General features: G+C 46.9%; 1 protein-coding gene across 1 annotated transcript in view; it reads right to left on the bottom strand.

Annotated features, from left to right (window-relative positions):
• Positions 1-17,004, bottom strand: part of LOC139532141 (low-density lipoprotein receptor-related protein 1B-like) — a 208,340-nt gene that overhangs the window by 53,388 nt on the left and 137,948 nt on the right. The window contains exons 55-60 of the mRNA XM_071329354.1: positions 10,399-10,586; positions 9,429-9,612; positions 8,659-8,744; positions 8,286-8,414; positions 4,656-4,837; positions 3,962-4,161 (exon numbers count right to left, since the gene is read on the bottom strand). Of these exons, the coding sequence (XP_071185455.1) occupies positions 3,962-4,161; positions 4,656-4,837; positions 8,286-8,414; positions 8,659-8,744; positions 9,429-9,612; positions 10,399-10,586 (969 nt within the window). The remainder of the gene's footprint in view (positions 1-3,961; positions 4,162-4,655; positions 4,838-8,285; positions 8,415-8,658; positions 8,745-9,428; positions 9,613-10,398; positions 10,587-17,004) is intronic.

The following is a 17,004-nucleotide window of genomic DNA, read 5'->3' as shown; positions in this document are numbered from 1 at the left end:
AGTTCCACTCTCCGTACCTCTGATACCTCCTTTGTCCCACCTCCCACACATGCGGTGACGTCACCCATTGAGACCAGCATGTCCAGAGATACAACCTCTCTTATCATCACCCAGTGCCTGGGCTTGCCTCCGCTGTACCCGTGCCCCACCATACCCCTGTCTGCACATTATGCCCAGAATCTATTCTACCACGGCCATAAATCTGCTCCTTTTATTCCTTGTCCCCAACGCTCTAGGCGACCAGTTTTGATAGCCTTTAGCCGCACCCTCATCCTACTACTCCTCTGTTCCTCGGGTGATGTGGAGGTAAACCCAGGCCCTGCATGTCCCCAGGCACCCTCTTTTGTTGACTTCTGTGATCGAAAAAGCCTTGGCCTCATGCATGTCAACATCAGAAGCCTCCTCCCTAAGTTTGTCTTACTCACCGCTTTAGCACACTCTGCCAACCCTGATGTCCTTGCCGTGTCTGAATCCTGGCTTAGGAAGGCCACCAAAAATTCTGAGATTTCCATACCCAACTATAACACTTTCCGTCAAGATAGAACTGCCAAAGGGGGAGGAGTTGCAATCTACTGCAGAGATAGCCTGCAAAGTTCTGTCATACTTTCCAGGTCTATGCCCAAACAGTTCGAACTTCTAATTTTAAAAATTAAGAAATAAGTCTCTCACTGTTGCCGCCTGCTACCGACCCCCCTCAGCTCCCAGCTGTGCCCTGGACACCATCTGTGAATTGATCGCTCCCCATCTAGCTTCAGAGTTTGTTCTGTTAGGTGACCTAAACTGGGATATGCTTAACACCCCGGCAGTCCTACAATCTAAGCTAGATGCCCTCAATCTCACACAAATCATCAAGGAACCGACCAGGTACAACCCTACATCCGTAAACATGGGCACCCTAATAGACATTATCCTGACCAACTTGCCCTCCAAATACACCTCTGCTGTCTTCAATCAAGATCTCAGCGATCACTGCCTCATTGCCTGTATCCGCTACGGGTCCGCGGTCAAACGACCACCCCTCATCACTGTTAAACGCTCCCTAAAACACTTCTGCGAGCAGGCCTTTCTAATCGACCTGGCCCGGGTACCCTGGAAGGATATTGACCTCATCCCGTCAGTTGAGGATGCCTGGTCATTCTTTAAAAGTTACTTCCTCACCATATTAGACAAGCATGCTCCGTTCAAAAAATGCAGAACTAAGAACAGATATAGCCCTTGGTTCACTCCAGACCTGACTGCCCTCGACCAGCACAAAAACATCCTGTGGCGAACTGCAATAGCATCGAAGAGCCCCCGCGATATGCAACTGTTCAGGGAAGTCAGGAACCAATACACGCAGTCAGTCAGGAAAGCAAAGGCCAGCTTTTTCAAGCAGAAATTTGCATCCTGTAGCTCTAACTCCAAAAAGTTCTGGGATACTGTAAAGTCCATGGAGAACAAGAGCACCTCCTCCCAGCTGCCCACTGCACTGAGGCTAGGTAACACGGTCACCACCGATAAATCCGTGATAATCGAAAACTTCAACAAGCATTTCTCAATGGCTGGCCATGCCTTCCTCCTGGCGACTCCAACCTTGGCCAACAGCCCCGCCCTCCCCGCTGCTACTCGCCCAAGCCTCCCCAGCTTCTCCTTTACCCAAATCCAGATAGCAGATGTTCTGAAAGAGCTGGAAAACCTGGACCCATACAAATCAGCTGGGCTTGACAATCTGGACCCCCTATTTCTGAAACTGTCCGCCGCCATTGTCGCACCCCCTATTACCAGCCTGTTCAACCTCTCCTTCGTATCATCTGAGATCCCCAAGGATTGGAAAGCTGCCGCGGTCATCCCCCTCTTCAAAGGGGGAGACACCCTGGACCCAAACTGTTACAGACCTATATCCATCCTGCCCTGCCTATCTAAGGTCTTCGAAAGCCAAGTCAACAAACAGATCACTGACCATCTCGAATCCCACCGTACCTTCTCCGCTGTGCAATCCGGTTTCCGAGCCGGTCACGGGTGCACCTCAGCCACGCTCAAGGTACTAAACGATATCATAACCGGCATCGATAAAAGACAGTACTGTGCAGCCGTCTTTATCGACCTGGCCAAGACTTTCGACTCTGTCAATCACCATATTCTTATCGGCAGACTCAGTAGCCTCGGTTTTTCTAATGACTGCCTTGCCTGGTTCACCAACTACTTTGCAGACAGAGTTCAGTGTGTCAAATCGGAGGGCATGTTGTCCGGTCCTCTGGCAGTCTCTATGGGGGTACCACAGGGTTCAATTCCCGGGTCGACTCTTTTCTCTGTATATATCAATGATGTTGCTCTTGCTGCGGACGATTCCCTGATCCACCTCTACGCAGACGACACCATTCTGTATACTTCTGGCCCTTCCTTGGACACTGTGCTATCTAACCTCCAAACGAGCTTCAATGCCATACAACACTCCTTCCGTGGCCTCCAACTGCTCTTAAACGCTAGTAAAACCAAATGCATGCTTTTCAACCGTTCGCTGCCTGCACCCGCACGCCCGACTAGCATCACCACCCTGGACGGTTCCGACCTAGAATATGTGGACATCTATAAGTACCTAGGTGTCTGGCTAGACTGCAAACTCTCCTTCCAGACTCATATCAAACATCTCCAATCCAAAATCAAATCTAGAGTCTGCTTTCTATTTCGCAACAAAGCCTCCTTCACTCACGCCGCCAAACTTACCCTAGTAAAACTGACTATCCTACCGATCCTCGACTTCGGCGATGTCATCTACAAAATAGCTTCCAATACTCTACTCAGCAAACTGGATGCAGTTTATCACAGTGCCATCCGTTTTGTTACTAAAGCACCTTATACGACCCACCACTGCGACCTGTATGCCCTAGTCGGCTGGCCCTCGCTACATGTTCGTCGTCAGACCCACTGGCTCCAGGTCATCTACAAGGCTATGCTAGGTAAAGTGCCGCCTTATCTCAGTTCACTGGTCACGATGGCTACACCCACCCGTAGCACGCGCTCCAGCAGGTGTATCTCACTGATCATCCCTAAAGCCAAAACCTCATTTGGACGCCTTTCCTTCCAGTTCTCTGCTGCCTGCGACTGGAACGAATTGCAAAAATCACTGAAGTTGGAGACTTTTATCTCCCTCAACAACTTTAAACATCTGCTATCCGAGCAGCTAACCGATCGCTGCAGCTGTACATAGTCCATCGGTATATAGCCCACCCAATTTACCTACCTCACCCCATACTGCTTTTATTTATTTACTTTTCTGCTCTTTTGCACACCAGTATCTCTACTTGCACATGATCATCTGATGATTTATCACTCCAGTGTTAATCTGCTAAATTGTAATTATTCGATTTATTGCCTACCTCCTCATGCCTTTTGCACACATTGTATATAGATTCTCTTTTTTTCTACCATGTTATTGACTTGTTTATTGTTTCCTTCATGTGTAACTCTGTGTTGTTGTCTGTTCACACTGCTATGCTTTATCTTGGCCAGGTCGCAGTTGCAAATGAGAACTTGTTCTCAACTAGCCTACCTGGTTAAATAAAGGTGAAATAAATAAAATAAAAATGTGTTGCTGCCTTGCTATGTTGTTGTCTTAGGGCTCTCTTTATGTAGTGTTGTGTTGTCTCTCTTGTCATGATGTGTGTTTGTCCTATATTTATATATATATTATTTTTTTTCTTATCCCAGCCCCCGTCCCCGCAGGAGGCCTTTTGCCTTTTGGTAGGCCGTCATTGTAAATAAGAATTTGTTCTTAACTGACTGGCCTAGTTAAATAAAGGTTAAATATAAAATGTAGACAGACAGACAGACAGACAGACAGACAGACAGACAGACAGACAGACAGACAGACAGACAGACAGACAGACAGACAGACAGACAGACAGACAGACAGACAGACAGACAGACAGACAGAGAGGAAGAGAGAGAGACCAATGGCAATCCTCAATTCACTGTCACTTACCTTTGCGTCTTTCTGAACCGTCCATGTTTGAGAAGAGAATATGACGCGAGTCAGCCCAGTAAAGTCTTTTTGCTGTGTAGTCGATGGTGAGAGCTGCAGGGCTGAATATGTCTGCATCGCTGATCACCGTCCGGCTACTGCCGTCCAAACCTATCCTCCCAATATGGGGATGCTCTCCACTGTCGATCCAGAACACATAACTACAGAGGAATGACACCGTTTTCAGCTAGATACCTTAAGCTCCACTTCTCCACTCCCTTGGTCAAATGGGTTATGTGAACTGTGAATTGTGGTTGTCTCACTTTGCTATCTTAAGTTTAATGCGCTAACTGTAAGTCGCTCTGGATAAGAGTGTCTGCTAAATGACAAAAATCATGTACATGTAACTGTGTTAACATTCCATTATGGAGTAGCTTATGTGAGATATCAAATTCAACATCAAAATGAGTACTAGACTTCAAAGCCTGAGCAGAAAGTTGGCTGCCTCAGAAACAAAATAGCATAGTTACACTTCCACAGTAACATACTGATTAGCTGGTATTTATTTTGACAGTCTGTGGTACTGTGAGTGGTCTCTCTCAACAGTCATAGCTAAATCTCGTTCTGGATTCATCCTCTCCAGATGATACTGTGGACAGATATAGAATCTAGCATGATGTAGAGACAGACGGAGAAGATGGAGTGTTGTACATGCCCAGTGTCTGCATCCAGAGCCAGGTCAGTAGGGTTGTCCAGACCAGTGCTGACCAATACCACAGGATAGAGGCCGTTAGCCTTGGACACCTCCAGACTCTTCTTCACTATGTCACACCAGTATAGGTTCTTTCCTATCCAGTCCACGGCTAGAGCACTGGGGGCAGACATCCTGTGGATTACCTGTGGGTCAGAGGAGAGGAAACAGGTAGGGGAATTTATATCTCAATGAAAAATAATTTCTGGGTAACAATTATGTACCTTACTGTGATTGTTTTCAATTAGATTTGTCAAAAAGGAAATTTAGCAAAGAGCAATTTCTCAAGCAAGAATTTTGCTAGGACTGTCTGGGAGCTGTCGAAGTGGGGAAGGGAAAACTGAGCTGTTATTGGCAGAAAGTTAGGAAATATATTTATTGGTCTATTAACCAATTTACTGCCTGGTGATGTCACCGGGCATGCCAAATCTTCATCCCACCAAAACAGACTGAAATGTCTGGCAGTCTTTTTAAACAGCTCTTACACTAAAAGGACATCATCGTTTTCACAATTTCACAGTGTGTAAGTATATATACAAATCAAATCAAACTTTGTCACATGCGCCGAATACAACATACCGTGAAATGCTTACTTACAAGCCTTTAAACAAAAAGCGCAGTTCAAGAAAGTCTTAAGAAAATATTTACCAAATAAACTAAAGTAAAAAATGATAAAAAGTAACAATAAAATAACAATAATGAGGCTATATACAGGGGGTACCGGTACCGAGTCAATGTGCGTGGGTACAGGTTAGTTGAGGTAATTTGTACATGTAGGTAGGGGGAAGTGACTACGCATAGATAATAAACAGCGAGTAGCAGCAGTGTAAAAAACAAATGGAGGAGGGGGACGGGAGGGGTGTCAATGTAAATAATCCAGTGGCCATTTGATTAATTGTTCAGCAGTATTATGGCTTGGGGGTAGAAGCTGTTAAGGAACCTTTTGGTCCTAGACTTGGCGCTCCGGTACCGCTTGCTGTGCGGTAGCAGAGTAAACAGTCTATGACTTGGGTTACTGGAGTCTGACAATTTTTGGGCTTTCCTCTGACACTGCCTAGTATATAGGTCCTGGATGGCAGGAAGCTTGGCCCAAGTGATGTACTGAGCCGTACGCACTACCCTCTGTAGCGCCTTACAGTCAGAGGCCGAGCAGTTACCATACCAGGCGGTGATGCAACCGGTCAAGATGCTCTTGTTGGTGCAGCTGTAGGATCTTTTGAGGATCTGCGGACCCATGCCAAATCTTTTCAGTCTCCTGAGGGGGGATAGGCATTGTTGTGCCCTCTTCACAACTGTCATGGTGCGTTTGGACTATTATAGTTCGTTGGTGATGTGGACACCAAGGAACTTTAAACTCTCGTCCCGCTCCACTACAGCCCCGTCGATGTTAATGGGGGCCTGTTCGGCCCACCTTTTCCTGAAATCCACGATTAGCTCCTTTGTCTTGCTCACATTGAGGGAGAGTTTGTTGTCTCTGACCTCCTCCCTATAGGCTGTCTCATCGTTGTCGGTGATCAGGCCTACTACTGTTGTGTTGTCAGCAAACTTAATGATGGTGTTGGAGTCGCGTTTGGCCACGCAGTCGTGGGTGAACAGGGAGTACAGGAGGAGACTAAGCACACACCCCTGAGGTGTCCCAGTGTTGAGTATCAGCGTAGCAGACGTGTTGTTGCCTACCCTTACCACCTGGGGGCGGCCCGTCAGGCAGTCCAGGATCCAGTTGCAGAGGGAGGTGTTTAGTCCCAGAGTCCTTAGCTTAGTCATAAGCATTGTGGGCACAATGGTGTTGAACACTGAGCTGTAGTTAATAAACAGCACTCTCACATAGGTGTTCCTTTTGTCCAGGTGGGAAAGGGCAGTGTGGAGTGCGATTGAGATTGCCTCATCTGTGGATCTGTTGGGGCAGTATGCGAATTGGAGTGGGTCTAGGGTATCCGGGAGGATGCTGTTAATGTGAGCCATGACCAGCCTTTCAAAGAACTTCATGGCTACCAACACAGGAAAATCAAGTTTGCGACTGCACTGGGCCTTTAAAGCAACTCAAGATGAATCAGAAAATCACTGTAACCGGTTATGTGGAGCCTTCGCATTCTACTCCAGACCGTTGGGTTCAGTTACCCCAGGGTTAACAATTGATCGTGTGAATGGAGGGTAAGCGAGCCCTGGTGTGATTTTAACCCCAAATTAAGAAGATACATTGTGAAAAGCCCTTACGATTCAGAACAGCCTTCTATGGGTCTGCACTGCAACAGTTCTAATATCGCCCTTTATAGTGATGACATTGGTCTAATAACTACAGAAGTGGTCTCTACTCTGAAGAGTTTTGGCAGCAGTGAGCTAAAGTACGAAACAGACGTGAGTGATCCTGGGTACAGTGAAGCTATAATGAGTCATTATCCCTGTATTAATGATAACGAGCCAAGGGGAGCACCCTTAGGTACTCAGGTTCTGTTGGCACTCTAACTTCACCCAGACTCTGGCTCTGGCCTTTGGAAAGCTAAATGGAGAGCCATGATAGGAGACCAGCCATGTTCAAGAAGCAAATACAAGCATATAAAACCACACTGCTACTGTATCCTGTGTCATCTTCCTCTGTGTGCCAATGTCACTGATTTTAGGAGTGGAAAATTGACCCAACCCCCCCAAAGAAAAAAGGAAGCCCATTCAGTACTGTACATTATCTATGGTGCATAACATGATCACAACAGGGTTCAGTAACACTTTATTTGAACTGTAGGACAAAAACAAAACATTTCATAAAATACAGCTGAACCTAAACCAACAGCCATTGTTCTGTGCCAAACACCATAAGCTAATACTCATGTAAGCCATCAACTACATAATGCTGTGCATTATTAGCAGGTGGTTTAGGTCCAAAACAATGAAGTGTTTCCAAGGTATAATGAAAACAAAGATTCACGAAGAAGCTGTGTGTCTAAGGAATTATCCACACACTCACATTCTACATTGTACATTTTATGACATAATGGAATGCATTAGGCACTACGTGGCCATAAACCCTCATATAGAATAAATGTCATTGTTTTATGTGCCTCGGCTCAACCTTCAGCCTGGGAAGACTGTCACCTTCAGTCACATTTAAACCGCTACAGTCATGGTGTTAAATTATAGATTTATAAAGCACCTATAAACCTCCTCAACATCTCATCTCTAGCAGTATAATCTTGCCAGGTGGGGGGGAGAGAAAAAAAAAAGAATAAAAAAAAGAAACAGTGAGAGAAAGAGTGAGAGAGCGAGAGTGCGCACGCGCGAGAGAGAAAATGTGTAAAGTGCATCCTTCCATCAGGGCCCATACATTAACCACTAACACCACTAGAACACTATCTCGCTACACACCTTCCTCAGGCTAATGTAGAACACGGTTGGGGTCAATTCAGGAAGTGATTCGAATAAATTACAAATGCAACAACTTTTGAAATAAACAGCTTTTCCTCGTCCGTTTTTTGAGAAGTCATTGAAAATAGATGCCCTTTTTTCAATTATTGAATTGGAACCTCTGTTCAGTTCCTGAATTGACTAACTTCAATTGGAATTTACCTCAACCCTGCTGTATAAGCTGCTGCTCTACTGTACCTTCAGGTCGCTCCCATTCAGTCGCATTCTGTTAATCCTCCGTTGGGTTAGAGCAGGAGAGCTCGAGTCTATCCAGTAAATCAACTCCTTCCTGTAGTCAAAGTCCACTGCTATAATGTTACTGAGGCCCTGTGGTACAAAATCATCAGGAACATGTTGTATTGTTGTTACAAAAAAAAAAACTCATAATATATTGAGAAATTGCTTTGCGTAATTGGTTGGGGAGAGACACACAGGCCATTTAAGGATGGACATTACAAAAAAAATATATATATATATTTTTTTTTAAATGATTCTGTGCATAAGAAACCTTCTCCATCCTTAAATATTGAGCTGGTTCAAAAAAAGGAACACTTCTCTTTGTGTGTCTTACCTGTTTTAGAGGAGTGTAATTGGATCCATCAGTGCTTATTTTCCTGATGTCATGATGGTCGGCCAGAATCAGGAAGGGCTCTTCAGCTGAAGAAAATACAAGAACAAAAAAAATACAGCAATTATAATACACATAGGCTACAATATAGTCAGAAAAAATTATCTGACAGTGATGGTCCTAAAGAGTCACATATGATTATGCAGGGGTGACTGTAGCAGTATGCTCTCAGATATAGCTCATCATTCCTCGTAAAGTCATTACTTTTAATGCATCGTCTCATTATCCTACTGCAGGTGCAGTAACGTTACAGTCAGAGGCTCTGGAGGTGTCAGTCTTATACAACCACTGATTTCCCCCCTAGCTCCAAGCCCTAGTATATATCACTGTCACAGGCTATTATTTGACTGGGCCCACTACAGGTACATTCCCATGGAGATAGAACAAGTAGTTCTACTTTAGACATATTCTAGTGTTCTCTTTTAACCAATCAGAACCCTCGTTCCGATTCAAGGTAATTCCCCTGTGATTTCCGGAAGTCCCTGATTTTTTTTTTTTAAATCAAGAGGAAGGTGGCTGACAGAGGAGTAGACACATGGGCAGATGGGTAAGAAGGAAGAGAGAGAAGGAAAGGACGAAAGAAGATGAGATGGAGAAAGGGGTACCTCAAGCAGCAGAGGCACAGATACAAGGACAGATGGGTAAGAAGAGAGAGCGAGAGAACAAGAAAAATAACAGAAGAGAAAATTATGGAGGTAGAGAAAGAGGTATACCTGAGAGAGACCTGCAGCTGTGCGAGTTCTTAGCTGGCGCCTCGTAGCCGTCTGCACACAGACACTTGTAAGATCCGTATGTGTTGATGCAGAGCTGGCTACAGGGGAAGTCGGATGAACATTCGTCAATGTCAACACACGTTTGGCCATCGTTCTTCAAGCGAAATCCCGGCCAACACTTGCACTGGATCGGACGTAAGGGAGAAATTGAGAGCCATTATTTTTCTGACAGAATCCATGTGTGGGCACTGAGGCACTGAATCAATCAATAGAAAAGTAATGGGGTACTGTCGCCATTGGGTTGGAGTGACTATGGACTATACAGGGATACAATGACACAAAGGGATTTAATAGGTTCTGAGTGCAAAATCTATGGTTTGTTTTGTTGGCGAACCACTCTTTGATGGTATGAACGTCTTACAGAGTATGGATTTAAATACATTTTTCTCTGACAACCTATGACTTACAGCAACCAGGCAGATCCCAACATACATACTGTACTGTATGTACCAGGGTCATGGTTATTAAGTATGAATAGCACAAACAAACACATATTGTAAGCCAGGAGCAAAATGTTCTGGAAAACAGAACCTTTTCCATTCTGAGAAATATCAAGTCCACATAGTATGTTGATTTAGGTTCTGTTTGTTTTATTGTTAAACATGATAATATATGGAATGTAATAACCCTGGTGCTATCACACAGAAATCCTATCATTATAGAGACATTTGCAAAACATCAATAAACAGTTAGCGGCTGAGCCTTAGTTTTATGTTGTAAGAGCTTAGTGGGCTTACCATACTTAGGGCTATACCGTGGATGTGTGTGTGTGTGTGTGTGTGTGATACTGAGAAAAATAACCTTGTACAGTTCATGACTTGTGATTATGTGTGTGTGTGTGTGTGTGTGTGCGCGCGTGTGTGTGTGCGCGCTTGCAATTCTGAGAAAGCAAGCAGGGGTACCTTCCTACCTTGTACCCTACAGGCAGGTCTTCACAGTCCTGTGTGCATCCACTGACTCGGCGGTTCAAACACTCGTTGATATGACAGTTCCTCTCGTCTGATGCGTCCCCACAGTCGTCCCTCCTGTTACACAGGCTGGCCAGCGAGACACAGCGGCCGTTGACACACATGAAGAAAGAGCCGTTGCACAAGCTTTCTACAGAACAAAGTGGCAAGTGTTAGATTTTCTGTGAAAGCCAGGAATGCAAGACTCCTGGATTCCCAGAACCAGATTAAGCCTAGTCCTAGATAAAAAAAATATCTATATATTTTGTTCTTGTCCAGTTCTAGGCTTAATCTGGGTCTGGGGAACCGGCCAACATAATTAAACAGTCAAATAAACATATTTCTATCAACCAGGAACGTGTACACATAGGGGTCTACCTGTGTCAGAGCACCTGCCCCATTGCCCTCCCTCTCAAAAACTGCCCTTTTGGGTGGTGGTATTTGTATATATTTTTGTACACAGTTTTTTGACATTGTTGTTCTGAACCCGCTGCTCGAAATTCGTTTTGATGTCATCAAATTCGCCACCCCCACCCCGTCAGTTGGTTGGTTGCGCCTGTTTGTCGGCACTGTATGGAGTTCGTACCCAGTATCCAAACATGTATGGTGTCATGATGTGGCCCTTTCTGGGTATAGATCATGGAATCCCTCTCTCTCTCTCTCTCTCTCTCTCTCTCTCTCTCTCTCTCTCTCTCTCTCTCTCTCTCTCTCTCCTACACTCAGGTTCTGTTATCTCAGGTCGTAAATTCCTGGAGGAGACGCTCTCCTCCTGGCCATGCAGTACAGAGAGAGAGAGTCCCACAGTAGAACAAAGGAACTTCTTCATCACAGAATTTGAGAACTGAACAATATGCATGTTTTGGAGGATGTGTAAATGGTCGGTGGAGAAGCCAGCTACGACCCGGTCCATTTTGTTTCATGTTTGTGACCTCATGAAAGACAATACAGCCACATTACCATAACTCTGTTTATACAGGTGCCTCCGTTATGAGGTTTGCGTCTAATTATTGTATAAAATGAATGAGTAACAATTAAACTATTTGTGAAATGATGTAAGGTGATGTTAAACCTTTAATGAAAGAGAATTGTATTCCCTTTAAAGTTTAACAAAGTCATTGGCCCACCCCCGTGAGCACAGACATGATCTGGCGTCATGGAACAGCCCTTTTCTACTGTTACAAATAAAAAACCCTCCTGAAGAAATCCTCTTTAGACCACGCATACCTCGGTCAGCTGAGGGGGCAAAGGATTGAGTAGAGACCACAAAAACCTCAGTTTAAGCTAAGGTTGTAATGGTTGTTGAATTCCTAACCGTACCACGTGGAGCATTGGCTACACGGCGGGTAATGGTTAAACTCTGAGACTATCGATCCTGAGAGAATAAGAGCAAATCTTAGATACTAATTACTAGTCTGCAGCTAGAAATTATGTCAATCTGGGATGCGAAGACCAACAACCGCCGAAACATCTATTCTATAAGAGCATTTCTGAATGGTACTCTGAAGTATCCATTCTAACCACAAAAGACTTCAGGGAAGCAGAGAGACGCTTGGATGAACTTTCCAACAGATGGACTGACGATTCCAACAAAGATCACGATGACACACTGGGTAAATACATATTGATTGCAATTATTCCCAAAATAAGTGAGCGTTCATGTGCAAAGGATTAGCATTTCAATTCATATAATTATCAACTGTGTAGTGACTCTTTTTGTCTTTCCCACTGTTCTCAGTCCACACCCACTTCCCTTTGTCCACCCAGCCGTCATATTGGCTTAGCCCACTAGGGAACCTCCCCTATTTCCTTGTAACCATATCTACTGTGTTGTTTGTTTATGCATTTCTGTGATTATTTAGTTAGTTAGTAAATAAATGATTAAGACAATTGATGTATGGATGATTCAAAGTAAAGGCTGGGTTCGTGCAGATAACTAACAATTTACGACGTTTGGAATGAGACTAACATGAGGTAAAGAATAATTCATTAAGTAGAATTGATCAGATATTAAAATATCTGAAGAGTTATATGAGGAAAATTATAACTTTGTAATCTGAAGATTTTCCTTGGTTCCCCGACTCCCTAGTTAATTACATTTACATGATTAGTTTAATCACATAATAATAATTACAGAGAATTTATTTTATAAAATAACAGTCTGTCACTTTCTTGAAAATGATCGGACCAAGGCGCAGCGTGAATTGAGTTCCACATCTTTAATTACAAAGTGAAACTAGAAACAAAATAACAAAACTTACAAAGACCGTGACGACGTAGTGCTCAAACACACTAACACAAACAATATCCCACAAATGCAGGTGGGGAAAAAGCCTACCTAAAAATGATCACCATTTACAGGCAATGATTACCAGCTGCCTCTAATTGGGAACCACACAAACCACCAACCTAGAAATCTATAAACTAGATAACCCCCCAAGTCACGCTCTGACCTAAACACCATAGAGAACCGAGGGCTCAGGGCGTGACAGTACCCCCCCCAAAGGTGCGGACTCCTGCCGCAAAACCTGAATCCAAATGGGGAGGGTAGGGGGGGTGACTAATGTCGGTGGCGGCTCCGGTGCGGGTCTTTGCCCTCGCCCAGACCACAGGTCCAGCCATGGAGCTGGGTAGAATACCGTGACTGGACTGGGCATCGGCGCAGAAGAGGACCCCGGCCATGAAGCTGGGTTGGACGCCGCACCCGGACTGGGCACCGGCGCCGAGGAAGGCTCCGGCCATGGAGCTGAGTTGGCCGCCGTGCCTGGACTGGGCATCGGCGCAGAGGAAGGCTCCGGCCTTGGAGCTAGACTGGACGCCGTGCCCGGACTGGGCCCCGACGCAGAGGAAGGCTCCGGCCTTGGAGCGGGACTGGACGTCGTGCTTGGATTGGGCACCGGCGCAGAGGAAGGCTCCTGCCATTGAGCGGGACTGGACGCCGTGCCTGGACTGGGTACCGGCGGGGAGAGGAAGGCTCCGGCCTTGGAGCGGGACTGGACGCCGTGCCTGGACATCGGCGCAGAGGAAGGCTCCTGCCATGGAGCGGGACTGGACGCCGTGCCTGGACTGGGCACTGGCGGAGAAGAAGGCTCCAGCCATGGAGCGGGACTGGACGTCGTGCTTGGACTGGGCACCGGCGCAGACGAAGGCTCCTGCCATGGAGCGGGACTGGACGCCGTGCCTGGACTGGGCACCGGCGGGGAGAGGAAGGCTACAGCCTTGGAGCGGGACTGGACGCCGTGCCTGGAATTGGTGCAGAGGAAGGCTCCTGCCATGGAGCGGGACTGGACGCCGTGCCTGGACTGGGCACCGGCGGAGAAGAAGGCTCCAGCCATGGAGCAGGACTGGACGCCGTGCCTGGACATCAGCGCAGAGGAAGACTCCCACCCTGGAACGGGACTGGACGCCTTGCCTGGAAGCTCCGGACCGTTGACCGTCGCTGGAGGTTCCGGACCGTTGACCGTCGCTGGAGGTTCCGGACCGTTGACCCTTGCTGGAGGTTCCGGACCGTTGCTGGAGGTTCCAGACCGTTGACCGTCGCTGGAGGTTCCGGACCGTGGACCGTCGCGGGAGGTTCCGGACCGTGGACCGTCACCGGGAGGTTCCGGACGTTGGACCGTCGCCGGGAGGTTCCGGACTGGGAAACGTCGCCGGGAGCGCTGGACTGTGAACCGTCGCCGGAAGCTCTGGACTGTGAACCGTCGCCGGAAGCTCTGGACTGTGAACCGTGGCCGGAAGCTCTGGACTGTGAACCGTCGCAGGAAGCTCTGGACTGTGAACCGTCGCAGGAAGCTCTGGACTGTGAACCGTTGCCGGAAGCTCTGGACTAGGGACCGTCGCCGGAAGCTCTGGACTGGGGACCGTCGCCGGAAGTTCTGGACTGGGGACCGTCACCGGAAGCTCTGGACTGGGGACCGTCGCCGGAAGCTCTGGACTGGGGAGGCGCACCGGAGGCCTGGTGCGTGGAGCCGGCACAGGTGGTACCGGACTGGTGACACGCACGTCAGGGCGAGTGCGAGGAGGAGGCACAGGACGTACCGGACTGGGGAGGCGCACTGGAGGCCTGATGCGTGGATCCGGAACAGGTGGCACCGGACTGGTGACACGCACTTCAGGGAGAGTGCGGGAAGCGGGCACAGGACGTACCGGACTGGGGAGGTGCACTGGAGGCCTGATGCATGGATCCGGCACAGGTGGCACCGGACTGGTGTCACGCTCTTCAGCACGCCTGTATGGCAGCATTCTCATCGCTACCACCTCTCTCCGGAATCTTTCATCAAATTCCTCATCCGACTCCCAAACAGGCTCTGGCACTCTCCACTGCTCGACCGCCAGCTCCATGTTCCCCCCCCCCAAACAATCTTGGGGTTTCTGTGGCCGTGGTCCCCGGTGTTGTCGCTGTCCTTCCATGCTCCTTGGCGGGAGAGGGTCTCGTGTCCTCTCATGTCCTCCCAAGTCCAAAACTTCCTTACCTAATTTTCACGCTGCTTGGTCCTTTGTTGGTGGGATATTCTGTCACGTTCTTGAAAATGATCGGACTAAGGCGCAGCGTGAATTGAGTTCCACATCTTTAATTACAAAGTGAAACTAGAAACAAAATAACAAAACTTACAAATACCATGACGACGTAGTGCTCAAATACACTAACACAAACAATATCCCACAAATGCAGGTGGGGAAAAAAGCCTACCTAAATATGATCCCCAATTAGAGGCAACGATTACCAGCTGCCTCTAATTGGTAACCACACAAACACCCAACCTAGAAATCTATAAACTAGATAACCCCCCCCCAGTCACGCTCTGACCTAAACACCATAGAGAACCGAGGGCTCTCTATGGTCAGGGCGTGACACAGTCTTCACTTTAATTTTGCAAAAGACACAACAACGGCTTGAGACGCAGTCACCGGTCGAGTGTGTGTAGCAAGCTACCAATTATTATTATTATTATTATAATTTTGTATACTTTTACCACTTTTTCTCCCTAATTTTGTGGTGTCCAATTGGTAGTTACAGTCTTGTCCCATCGCTGCAACTCCCGTATGGACTCGGGATAGATGAAGGTCGAGAGCCATGCGTCCTCCGATATACGACCCTGCCAAGCCAGCCACACCAATGTGTTGGAGGAAACACAATACAATTGGCGACCGAAGTCAGCTTGCAGGCACCCGGCCCGCCACAATGATTCGCTTGCGCGCAATGGGACAAGGGCATCCCGGCAGGTCAAACCCTCCCCTAACCCAGACGACGCTGGGCCAATTGTGCGCCGCCTCATGGGTCTCCCGGGCACAGCCAGTTGTGACACAGGCTGGGATCGAACCTGGGTCTGTAGTGACGCCTTAGACCGCTGCGCCACTTGGGAGGCTATGGTGGAGAAATTACAAGATTATGTTATAATGCTGTTATTGCATCAAATGGTTGTTTTTTGCAACAGAATAAGAGGTTGTTAGAACGCTTATCTGTGTATGTTCTACTGAGGATGGGCCTCTGGAAGATTTATGATGTCTTTGGGTGATACCGCATTCCAGAGCATGAGTTAATGTTTCTGTACTGGGGTACCAGGGGGAGATGGCTCCAGTATGGAGTTGGGGGGCCAGACCCTCATCTCTACACAATGAGGACAGTTTTTACAGCAGATACTGTCTGCTTTGAATTATACGTATCTTTCATACAAATCTTAACCTTGTGACCCATTCCATACATCTGTTGTTTGTCATGGAGACTGAAGGAGAATGGACTTTTCTAAAAAATGCCGTGGCTCAAACCAGCTTGTTGAGTTCTCAGTGATCACCCCCAGGGTTGATTACCGACCAGCTCCATTACTGCACTAATAAAATAATAAAGTTGGATTGTTTTGAAGAAATCTAAAAGTCTCTCCTTTTGATTACAATAATTCCACCACAAGGCGCAAGCTACAGTACCTAGTTTAAATATCAACAGTACTGCTACAGCAGCATAACATTTGATTAACACTTGATAACACTTGATTTACATCATCATCAATATTCGGCCTGGTTGGCTGTTAGCCTACGTGCAGCAGAGAGAGGCAGAAAGACAGAGAGGAGCGGCTGCATCTACGCCCCTCCGACCCAACTCCATCCCTTCTTCAGTCGGGAGTTGCACACGAGTGTCATGGCAGCAGCAACAGAGGTAGTCAAGACGTTCGTCCATGTTTCTCAGACGTCAAATTTCGAAGTTGTTCCAAACAACACATTTCGAAGAGTTTGATTACGTCTCCGTATCGTTCCAAGGTTAAGTTTAGGCATCAACTCCGAATTCGTAAAACAAAAATTTAAAAACAACATATCGGTGGATTTGAACATGCATCCTTTGGGCTCTTTGGAACCAGAGGAGGATGCTTACGCCCATCTGCCATCCGCGTCCAATATGCCTACTTGAAGGTAACAGCGCTCACTGTTGCCCCTAGTGACCAGTTTCCAAGGCAACTCCCGAAGTCCTCAGACATGGATGGACGTCGAATAATGACTTGTATCACAGGCGACCTGCCTGATATAACCACCATATACTAAAAATATCCACACAAGCTACTAGCCAGCCAGCCCATATATAA

This window comes from Salvelinus alpinus, chromosome 10 (genome assembly GCF_045679555.1).
Source record: "Salvelinus alpinus chromosome 10, SLU_Salpinus.1, whole genome shotgun sequence".
NCBI classification, from domain to species: Eukaryota; Metazoa; Chordata; class Actinopteri; order Salmoniformes; family Salmonidae; genus Salvelinus; species Salvelinus alpinus.
This window is presented reverse-complemented; position numbering and strand designations above follow the sequence as displayed.